At 48.6% G+C, this 12,138-nt stretch overlaps 1 protein-coding gene across 1 annotated transcript in view; it reads left to right on the top strand.

Annotated features, from left to right (window-relative positions):
* Positions 1 to 12,138, top strand: part of LOC119395074 (uncharacterized) — a 40,745-nt gene that overhangs the window by 17,119 nt on the left and 11,488 nt on the right. The window contains exon 4 of the mRNA XM_037662366.1: positions 1,703 to 2,083. Within this exon, the coding sequence (XP_037518294.1) occupies positions 1,703 to 2,083 (381 nt within the window). The remainder of the gene's footprint in view (positions 1 to 1,702; positions 2,084 to 12,138) is intronic.

Below are 12,138 nucleotides of genomic sequence, written 5' to 3'. Positions count from 1 at the left end.
TATCGAACATTGGGCAGCGAGGAACACCCCAAGAAGTTGGCTTTTCCTCAGAAACTTTTGGCTTTTCCTCACGGAAGGGGACTTTACCGCATTCATTTGGTTGACCGAGCGGTGTGATTAGGAGGACGCTGCGCGGAGCGAGTAGAAACTACCACTCGCCATCACGTGCTTTCCGCCCCCATGATTCCTCGTCGGTGGGCCGCAGCCCGTCGTGCGGGGTTGCCGTTAGCTTTTCCACTCATTTGGTAACGTCATAGATGCCGTAAAACAGAAAAAACCTGCTATTCTTCCCAAAGCTGGCGATATTAAATGCAGTCGAGCTTGGGGAAAAGAAGCCTTACGTCACCACTGCGCACATCAACCCAAGAAGCACGTTCAGTGACGTATTGAAAAACAAGGCTTACATTGCGGCCAATGCAGACTAGACGATTTCGGTACCCGACGAGTACGCACTGCCGCGTATGAACATTTTGAGGCGTTATTTATATCAACACCGTATTTTCTCGCGCATAACCCGTCCCTGCATGTAACCACGCATCCCCATTTACAAACCGCGGAAAAATAAAAAATAAAGAAATACAGCATATCTACGGGGTGAATGATGATGAGTGGGGCGAAGCTCCGGAGGGCATCATCGGTAAGCCATGAATACGAGTAATTCGCCCCACTAAAGTAAACACGTGAGAAATGATAAACATCAAACTTTCTCCCATCGCCTGCTCAACAGTCACCTGTGAAGCGCCGGCGGTGGCCATCTCTCCTGATGTAGGGCTTGGCTGGAGAAGTTCCAGAGGGATGGCCTCGGGACTAAGGCCTCGCATTCGGCGACTGTAGCGGTGGACAGGAGTATCCACTGCAGGAACGGGTTGCGGGATCGGACTGGCAGAACCGCTTCGTGAAGGGGTGGTGAGCAACAGGCGTTGAAGTCAGAAGAACCGAAGACCCGAGCGTCGTCTTCCTCAGAAAAATCGTGGTTGCTGCTCGAGCTTCCCACTTCGTCGTCCTCAGTTATCTAGCCGGCCTTGAGCCGCGTTTTCATCATATACAAGTACCGCCATCTAGCGGACACTCCACGAACTAATCATATACAAGAACCGCCATCTAGCGGGCACTCCACGAACTAATCATATACAAGAACCGCCATCTAGCGGACACTCCACGAACTAAACGAGAGGTGGCTACTACATACATCGGGGACGCACGACCCACGGCTTAAGGAGCTTCGCCCCTAAAAAAATCTGCGTATTTCCGCGACATCCTCTTCCTTAGATTATCATGTGGCTATGCCGTGAAGCCAACTTGCGCCCAGAAATTCGCACCGCAAATACAATAATTTATTAAAAGTTGCATATAAAGTTATCTAGTATATCGAACGAATTCCCGTTTTTTTGCGAGTTCGATATATGCGGATTAGACTGTACGGATAGAGAGAGAGAGAGACAGAGAGAAAGCTTTTGAGAGAGTGAAAGAGACAGGAAGTACAGGCACCATCACTCTCGGTCGCTCTTGCTGAAGGGTGTGGAAAACTAAGGCGACGTGATGAAAGAAGTTTGCTTACGCAACATTATGTGAGCTGGAGTAAAAAAAATAATCCAAGAACGACGATAAAGAATCTTGCTCGCCATCTGAGGGCACCAAAGACAAAGCTGCCGGCCCATTCTTTTCAATAGCGTTTTTTCTTCTTTGCTTTCTCTGACGACAGCTACAGGCAGCGAATGGCTCCGGCCGCCCTCCCAGGATGCATCTGTGGTCGTGGGCCAGCTGGGCGGCCGCGTCGAGCTGGCGTGCGGAGCGGCTGAACCTCGCGGGGAGGAGGGCGACGACGAGCCTTCGCTGCTGCTCTGGTTTCACGAGTCGAGGCCAGCGACGCCACTGTACAGCGTGGACGGGAGGCAGGCGGGCGGCCTGGCCGGTGCGCAGCACAGCATGGCGGATGCGTGGGCAGCACGCGCCTATTTCAGCAGCGTGTCGCACTCCCTACGCCTGGAGCAGCTCTCGGCCGAGGACCAGGGTCGGTACCGGTGCCGGGTCGACTTCCGCCGAGGACGCACCAGGTCGTCAACCATTGCGCTGGTCGTCAGAGGTACGCATCTCTCTTGCCAGCCGCCTGCAGAGCACGGACTGCATACACAGAGCATTTAAGGCCTTAAATGCCTCATGAAAAGCAAAAATTGATTTCGGCGGCGTGAACACGAGTGATGCGAAAAATCATCACGCGATGAGGTCACATGATAACGCCTCCACATGAGCCTCCGTGATCGGTTGGCCAGTCACGGAGGCTGTGCAAAACCAGGTGAGGTGTGGAGAGCTTTCGGAGTTGGGCGGTGCAGGATCAGTACACCGACTGAGAACAAAAAGAAAGAGGTGGCTTTCGCCTTCGAGTCGCCTTGGGCGATAGCTTAAGGATCCCTGTCAGTTTTTTCGCTCATAAGCTCGCAGTTGGGTGGCCGCGTCTCCGGTGATATGTTCAGCATCAACCTTCAAGAAATTTGAGGCTACCCAAGCTTCGCCTTCAAGAGGGGAACTTGATGGCGTAATCGGGCCCTGATAGCGTCGTCTTCTCATTCGCTTGCCTGTTTCCCTTCTCGGCGGACACGTCAGCCGTGCCGCGAGGAAGGGAACGACTGAGCGCGCAACACTGGCCCTTTTTAATCTCGCCGAGAATGCTTACTACAAGCATACTTGCGAAGTACCCACTACGCCGTCAGTTATCATTTTGCGTTGTAGCGAAGTACAGTATGCGTCTGGGCACGCTTTGTTGATGCTGTAGTTGCTGCTGATAATTATAATTGGTGGGACTTCAGCCCTTTGTAATGGGTTGTGAGCTTTAAACCACCCGCTTCTCTATAGTTTTATTTTACAGAAGGCTTTATATATACCTTCTATGTACTTTGGTAGCGCCGACCGTGACCTTGAATGATATTAAACAAAACTGAAAATACAAGGAAGAAGAGCAAACAAAAATAAAAGAGAAACTAAACAAAGGACACCATATCACGAATTAGTAGTGTGTAGTACGGTGTGTAAGACGCTCTCCTTTTGTTCTGACATCACCTCTACACATCATACTCTCGTGAACGCATTACGGGAAGCATTTGTAAACGAGAAAGTGGCGTCATTTGTACTGTGTTGGAGGTGTAACATATTAAAAATCCACGTAGAATCCCCCATAGGACTTGTATATACAAGTGATATGCAAGGGTGGAATTTTGTTCTGTTAGCCACAAACATGCATAGTATTAAAGTAAATATTGTCGAAGGTACAAGGCCTTGAAGTCGAACCATCGGCTCGCTGCTCCACAACGTGACGCCTTAGACATTTCAGCCACGAAGGCATACGTGTCTATGTACAAATGGCGAGCTGTTTATACGCATCCTTTAGAGTTGGCGATGGGCACGTTTCTGAGCTACTGCCGCTGCTTCAGCAGCGCAGAGGCTTGTTCGCTAACTGCCCGCAAGGTGGTGCAAAGCGCCTAGCGCATGGCTGTGCTTGGCCTCATGGGCCCTCTCTTGCAAGCGATCAGCGAAGCGATGAATTCAGTGTGGCGACGAAGGCTGATACATCCGCGTACCATGTGTCCTTGCCGTTTAGCACGCGTTCAAGCGAGTGCCAGAAGGAACTTGAGTTCGCCCGCCGCTGCTGGCGCCCTTTTGGGCCGGTGTTCAGCAGGGTAGCGCCAAGAAGCATACATATATATAAGGACGGCCGCTGGATCAAAGCGCATAAGTCTTGATCCAGCGGCCATGGTGCATGCTTGACAAATCGAAAGCGCTAATCACGGCAGCCGCGTGTCGTCGACACCTGAACTAATTCTAAACACGGCTTCTTGGGCTCATCGACAGGGTTGGTGCTTTTCGGGTGGCGCCTGCTTAGAGATAAAGTGGTTTTGCCCAGGTAATGTAAACCCTAGGTTAATTAACAAATGAGAAGACCTTTTTTTCAGACTAAAGTAACTTCTCATGATGAACATTGATGATTTCGTCGCCAGTAAAATTTGCAAGGACATTGAGACTTCTTCAGAAAACCAGTAATACGAATACACACGTTCAGCAGTATGTTTCGCGAAAAATTAGCCATATTAAATTTGTGGGGTGCCTTAGAAAAAGACCCCCGTTTCTTCCCTGAACGCTTACGTGTGCCTTCTGAAGACAACAAAAGAAAAGCACAGTATCGTAGAGTATAGGCGTAAGCAAAAGTATACAGGCCACTGGATCGCATGCATCGACGCGTCATATGCCGACGCGGCGCCTGCTGCGGTGCGCATGCGCGTCCCGTCGTATCACGTGGCCTCTCATGTCGCTCTGTCTGACGGGGTCACGGCGCTCGTAGCCAAAGCGACAACTGGGTGTCGCTTTCTTTGCTCCATCGAATCTGTGCCGTCCTTTTACGTAGCGGCTGCGGCGGGGCCGTTTCAAGCACCGGGCTCGCTTCATTTTTTACACCGGTTTATTAGCCAAACTAAGCATAGCTAGCATCCTATAACCTGTAGAAGTGTAGAAAGCTGGGCCAGTTGGTAAGGATCCATGGAAGTAAACAGCGCAAAAATCAAGACGACACACACAGCTGTTCTTGCCTTTTCTTCCTGTGTGCGTCGTCTTGATTTTTGCGCTGCTTACTTCCCTGGATCCTATAACCTAATGAAGCCAGATATACAAAGTTAAGTTCTCTCAGCCCAGTTTGCCTTTGTCGCGTTAAAGGGACACTAAAGAGAAACAATGAATTGGTTTGGATTGATAAATTGTGCTCAGAGAACTCTTGTGTAGTTTATTTCAGCACCATAGGTTTATTATTAAAGGAGAACCCCAAGTTCAAAGGTTCATTTTTAAATTCCGCGCCGAACTTTGTAATTCGTGATATAAAAGATATCAAAGAGCATTTAACGTATTTTGGCGCCACTGGCTCGACGAAATTTCCACAAACTCGTAATGTCAAGTCTCTGGCCCGCTCAGAGGACAATGTACTTTGATTTAACCGATTCGGAACTACGTAGGCCCAAGCTGGCGCGGTCAAAAATATGTGACGTCACGGCAAATGGTGCGGGAATTCCAAGGTGGCGTCGCCACCTGTATTTTCTGTTTGCGCGTTTTCTCGCTTATTAAGCGTCTTCTCGCAGCAAGCGTGGTGTTTTTGGTATCGTGGAAGACTACATTACTAATGCGAGAAAAATCGTTTTGCTCTTTAGTGTCCCTTTAAGCCAAGTTAAACTTAGATGCGCCTAGTTCAGCCAAAGTAAGTGTAGCCGAAACTAATCAAACCTAGTTGAGCATGATATCACCTAAAAAAGCCTAGTATAGGTAGGTTTAAATAAGCTGAATATAATTAAGCCTAGTGCAGCTTGCTGTTTTCGTGTTAAGCCAAGTTGAGCTTAGATGAGCCCAGAATAGTCGAGGTAAGTATAGCCAAATCTAATTAGGCATAGTGGATCAGGTATCCCTTAATTAGGCCGAGCATAATTAAGCTAAATAAGGGAGACCTAATCATAGCCAATCAATCCAAGTCGAATTCCCCATGAGCCCAGAGAAGGCAAGGAGACACTAATTACTATTTACCAACGCCATGCTAACTAAGTTCATTTAGGCATAATTACTTTTAATTAAGACGAATACTAATTATATCTGATTAATTAACCTGAAATCCAACCAAACACACTGCCTTTAAAAGAAACACACACTACAAGGTTAATCGTATGCCACCATGGCAAAGTTAAAGAAATCAAACATGGAGACTTCTTGCATGCTTGTGTAATATACTGAATGTACATCCGTGCACAAAAGTATATGGACCATTGCCGTCCATGTATTTTTGTCTTCTGCGCCGCCTAGTGGCGAGCCGTCGGCTACACTCTTAAAAAAAAAGGGTGTCTGTACTGACTACCTTTGGGTGGTAATCGCCTCGCTACACATATGATGACCTTTTGGGGTGTCAAACGACTCCCATCGTTCTTCAGACCAACGACTCCCTTCTTCACAATTTGGGGTGTCAAACGACTCCCTTCGTTCTTCAGACCAATGACTCCCTTCTTCGCAAGCAGAGAGAGTATGTATTACTCCCAACGCAGGAGTCTACGCGACTACCTTTTATTTCCCGCTAGTACCTATAGGTAGTCAGGGTGACCCCTTTGCCATGGTAACGCTGACCCCCACTGGAGCGTTCCTTTGACTCCGTTGTCCTTAAGGACAGTGGTGTACATGACTCCCCTGGCAAGAGTCAGTGTGACCACTTCGTGGTACTCAATGAGACACTCTGCAACAAATAATGCGTTTATTTTTCTTCTTGGTCGATATTGATGAAACTTGCTGAGTTTAGGTTTACTTATGTGGCGATTTCAAATATGCAATTATCTGGAAGAAAACGCAGTTTTGACACAAAAATTTCATGTGTCTTGATGAGCAAGCCTTTCCAAACTTGGAGTTACAAAGTAAATCGACATATCGCTATAGTTAGGGGATAAAAACTGTATGCGATAGTTTTAAAGGAGTTTACTGCGCTGTTCTGGCATAATGTTCATGAACCCACTAGCCCACATACGAACTCGCGTTTTAAACCCATTTGAGTTAAAAGTTACGTAATATTGAACTCTCGTGAGCGAATCACCAGCTAGACATACACTTACTGGTCAATGTTCAGCATACTATGACTATTGTTAAGTGGGTTTAGGACATGCATTCTGGTTATGTTGCATACAGTTCCCATTTCATATTATTGTGATATGCTTACTTTGTAACTCGTGCAGGCCTAACATGGCACATGAAATGTTTGATATACTTAATTAACACGACATATAATAGTAAAAAAATATTTGCATTTTCAAAATCAGCGTACAAATACACATAAACTAAACAAGTTTTATAGAGGTTGATCAAGAATTTGAAAAGAACTTCAAATCAGAGCGAACACCATTAGGGTTTTTATCTGACAATCGACGAAAGTTGGTGCCGCTACCTCTTGTTACTCAACAAGGCACTTCCACCGGGTTTACTCAAACAGGAACACTGTGGTGGATGCATGACAGCCGCAACAAGTTTTTGTAGCAACTTTACAGTGCTGCACTCGATTCCTCTGGGGGAAATAAAATACTACTCGAAGTTTATATAGATGTGTCTCAGAACAATTTCCGCTCGCGTAAAAACAAAAAATGTTGATTCTAGAAGAAAGTAAGCCATGCAACACGGAAACAGAAGAGATGCGGACAGCTCAAACGCTAGCGTTTGGTTTGTCTGTGTCTTTTCTCTTTCACGTCTGCATGCCTTCATCCTATAAACAAACTGAAATTTCTGCGATTCGTAAAACTATTCTCTAAATCGGTTTTAAACACTTCATGCCATTTCATACATGTTCACATTGTAATGACAACCTACTGTTTTATCAGTAAGCACCTAAACTATAGGCACAACATCCTGCGAATAATGCGTAGTCCTTAGCCACGTCACCACCATTGTTAAGCATTTTATATATATATATATATATATATATATATATATATATATATATATATATATATATATCTGTGTGTGTGTGTTTGACATTTTTGAGCGCGCAAAAGAACAGGGACGAAAAACGACGCGGACACAGCGCTGACTTCCAACATATGCTTTATTTTCTACAGTGGTACATATATATATATAGACAACAAAAAGCAACGCACGCAGGCGCATTGTACAGGAAGGCTTCATGTAAAACCACAAATAAGTATGCATGATCTATATCACGAACCCGTTTTCTTCCCCAGTCACCTTGTTCCACGGCGAACTAATAGGTCACCTTGAGGAAATAGTCTCTGTTTACTCCAGTCACCTGCCTGATGGCTCGACAACTCCTCACGTCAACAGCATTACCTCTGATACCACTACCACTTCATCCCTCGAGGCATTCCTTCCATCGATTGATTCTGAACTCCCCCCTGCTCAGCGTACGCAACTCTTGGCGCTACTTGATCGCTTCAAGACGTCATTCGACCATAACCAACGTTCTTTGGGCCGCACGTCTGCCATCGTTCACCGCATTGACACCGGCACCCACGCACCTTTGCGCCAGCATCCGTATCGAGTCTCTCACGCTGAACGCCGGGTCATCGACGAGCAGGTGAGCGACATGCTTCAGCGTGGCGTAATCCAACCTTCACACAGCCCTTGGGCCTCTCCGGTTGTGCTGGTGAAAAAAAAGGACGGCAGCATCAGATTCTGCGTTGATTATAGGCGTCTTAATAAGATCACGCGAAAAGATGTTTACCCGCTGCCCAGAATTGACGACGCTCTCGATTGCCTGCAAGGAGCAGAGTTCTTTTCTTCCTTAGACCTTCGATCGGGCTACTGGCAGGTTCCTATGAATGAAGCCGACCGCCCCAAGACTGCGTTTGTAACTCCTGACGGACTGTACGAGTTCAACGTGATGCCGTTTGGCCTCTGTAATGCGCCTGCCACCTTCGAACGTCTGATGGACAACATCCTAAGAGGCCTAAAATGGAACACGTGCCTGTGCTATCTGGATGACATCGTCGTTTTCTCGAAGGACTTCGACTCCCACCTCACTCGCCTCGCAAGCGTCCTCACTTGCCTTGCGGACGCGGGACTGCAGCTGAACTTGAAGAAGTGCAATTTCGCCGCACGCCAGCTTACCATCTTAGGGCACGTTGTCAGCAAGGATGGTGTCCGTCCCGATCCTGCCAAGCTTCGCGCTGTCGCCGACTTTCCCAGGCCGTCTACACTAAAAGAACTCCGTAGCTTCATAGGCCTTTGTTCGTACTTTCGCAGATTTGTGCGCAATTTCGCGACGATAATCGCCCCACTCACACAGCTACTTGCCGACAACCAAGACATTTCGGCGTGGTCTTCCGCTTCCGACAAAGCATTCGCCTCTTTACGCCATCTTCTGACATCCCCACCTATCCTACGCCACTTTGACCCGGATGCTCCAACCGAAATCCACACGGACGCTAGTGGAGTAGGCCTCGGCGCTGTTCTTGCCCAGCGTAAATCTGGCTTCGACGAGTATGTCGTTTCCTACGCCAGTCGCACTCTCACTAAAGCAGAAAAGAACTACTCAGTCACGGAAAAAGAATGCCTTGCCATCGTTTGGGCAATCACGAAGTTTCGACCTTACGTATATGGCCGCCCATTCGACGTCGTGACTGATCACCACGCTTTGTGCTGGTTATCGTCATTAAAAGACCCATCTGGTCGCCTAGCTCGTTGGGCGCTCCGTCTTCAAGATTATGACATCCGTGTCATCTATCGGTCAGGCCGCAAGCATTCGGATGCCGACGCTCTTTCTCGTTCGCCACTTCCCCATGAGTATGGTGTTGCGCCTATTTCGAGCCCCGATTGTTCATCTCTTGAACATGCCGACATGTCATCTGAGCAACGCCAGGATCCATGGATAGCCTCTCTCCTAGAGTATCTGTCTCAGGCGTCTCCACATACAACCAACCGCTCGCTTCGACGCACTGCTCGCCACTTTAAAATCCGTGATGGTCTCCTGTACCGCCGAAACTACCTGTCTGATGGCCGCAAATGGTTGCTGGTAATTCCTCGCCATCTACGTTCCGACGTCTGTGCCTCCTTTCACGCGGATCCGCAATGCGCCCATGCTGGTGTGGTGAAGACATATGCACGCCTCCGGATTCGATACTACTGGCGCGGAATGTACCGCTTTGTTCGGCAGTACGTCCGTTCATGCTCCAAGTGCCAACGCCGGAAGAGCTCTGTGCACACGACCACAGGTCCACTCCAGCCACTGCCCTGTCCCTCTCGGCCGTTCGACCGCATCGGGATCGATTTGTACGGTCCCCTACCGTACACACCAGATGGCAACCGCTGGGTGATCGTCGCTGTGGACCACCTCACGCGCTACGCTGAAACTTCCGCGCTTCCAGAGGCCACAGCGCGTGAGGTCGGCTTGTTCATCCTTCGAAAGCTCGTTCTTCGGCATGGTGCACCTCGCGAGCTACTCAGTGACCGCGGACGTTCCTTCTTATCAGAAGCCGTAGAAGCCCTCCTCCGCGAATGCAACGTTGTCCATCGAACTACTACCGCATATCACCCGCAAACCAACGGGATGACCGAGCGCTTCAATCGCACACTCGGCGACATGCTCTCCATGTATGTTTCCGATGACCACACGAATTGGGACCGCATACTACCGTTTGTCACGTATGCTTACAACAGCGCCATTCAGTCTACTACGGGATTTTCTCCGTTCTTCCTGCTTTATGGTCGGGAACCTTCCTCGTTCTTGGATACTATTCTTCTGTACCGACCGGACCCCTCAGAAACTACGACTCTAGCCGAAGCCGCCACTTATGCCGAAGAATGTCGGCAGCTCGCACGCTCGCTTACCACGCACGACCAGGTCCGCCAGAAACACTCTCATGACCGAAACTTATCTGCTTCGTCATATTCACCTGGAACAATCGTGTGGCTTCGCGTGCCCTCATCTGCCCCCGGCCTTTCCGCAAAGCTCGTCCCTAAGTATGACGGTCCTTACCGGGTCCTACGCCAGACTTCACCGGTCAACTACGTTATTGAGCCTCTTCAGCCACCTACGGATCAACGCCGCCGCGGGCGCGAGACTGTTCATGTCGATCGATTGAAACCTCACTACGACCCACCAGTATTACCTGTGCCATAGGTCGCCAGGATGGCTCCTTTTATGCCGGGAAGTGATTGTAGTGATAAATACGGTTACCATAGAGAACGATGAAGAAGACGGTTGTTGTGGTTGGTGCTCGTGCTGGCTCCGTTTCGGGGAACTGACTGCTGTCCCGTCGCTGTCTCGCCTCTAAGACGCTCACCGTACCTAAACTATTAAACGCATTCTATCAAATCAAACAACCTGATACCGGATTTTTTTCTTCTTTAAGAGATCAAGCGGTCATTCCTGACTACCACTATCGTCTAGTCACCCTGTGGGCCTTGTTTAGAAAGTCTAGTTCTTTTTTGGATAGGTCAATTGAAGGTGCACTAATGCACATGTCTCCCAAACTTGCAATCTTCGCCGCTTCAATTATCTCACGTGTTGTTTGTGCCTGGCTCCTTCCTGTCGCAGTGCACTGCGAATACATGGGATCGCACCCACACTTCCTGCAGTGGAAAGCCAAATGTCCCACACTTCCAGTTCACACGTTATTTGCGTGCTCACGCAGCCTGTCATTGGCACACCGTCCCGTCTGCCCTACGTATTTCTTGCCACAGGACAGCGGTAACTCATAAATGATGCTGTTCTCACATTTAACAAAGCTTTCTTTGTGCTTTTTTTGGCACCTGGGTTTTTCAGAACCAATGTAGGAGGCCTTGCACAGATTATAAAGCTTGTTTGGTGCTGAAAGGACGACTCTTACGTTGGCGTTGTTTCCTATCTTTTTCAGCCTATGTGAGACATCGTGAAGGTACGGTATGACGGCGCATTTCTGCTTGACAGGCTCCGTTTCTGGTGAAGCCTGCTCCTCACCCTCGCGAGCATGTTTGACAGTCTTGAGAAGACCCTCCGCCACAGATGTGACGACATACTGAGGAAACCCCGCCTTTTTCAGGCGGTCAGCTTGCGCCTGGAAACTACACGAACACTTGTGAGGACATGAGCGGCGAAGCGCATTCATTAGGGTTAATTTTGCAATACCCCTTTTAACTAGCTTGGAGTGGCCCGAAGAAAACAGCAGAAGTGGCTTATTGGCCCTAGGCTCGTACGACCAGCAGACCTGGTCTCGCTCGAAGAACATTCGTATGTCAAGAAAACGCAAGGCGTTGTTTTGCGGCATTTCATGCGTGACTGCGAGCGGTTGCAGGAAACGCGTGAACAGATCAAGTACGTTTGAAGAATCATTGCCAAATTCGCCTGGACTTGATTCTAGAAAGACAACGTAGTCGTCTACATATCTAAACACCTTCTTTACATTTGTGCCTGTACGCCTTGCGTTTTCTTGACATACGAATGTTCTTCGAGCGAGACCAGGTCTGCTGGTCGTACGAGCCTAGGGCCAATAAGCCACTTCTGCTGTTTTCTTCGGGCCACTCCAAGCTAGTTAAAAGGGGTATTGCAAAATTAACCCTAATGAATGCGCTTCGCCGCTCATGTCCTCACAAGTGTTCGTGTAGTTTCCAGGCGCAAGCTGACCGCCTGAAAAAGGCGGGGTTTCCTCAGTA

Source organism: Rhipicephalus sanguineus, chromosome 5 (genome assembly GCF_013339695.2).
Source record: "Rhipicephalus sanguineus isolate Rsan-2018 chromosome 5, BIME_Rsan_1.4, whole genome shotgun sequence".
Lineage (NCBI taxonomy): Eukaryota > Metazoa > Arthropoda > Arachnida > Ixodida > Ixodidae > Rhipicephalus > Rhipicephalus sanguineus.
Note: the sequence above shows the minus strand (reverse complement) of the source record. Positions and strands in the feature narration are given on the sequence as shown.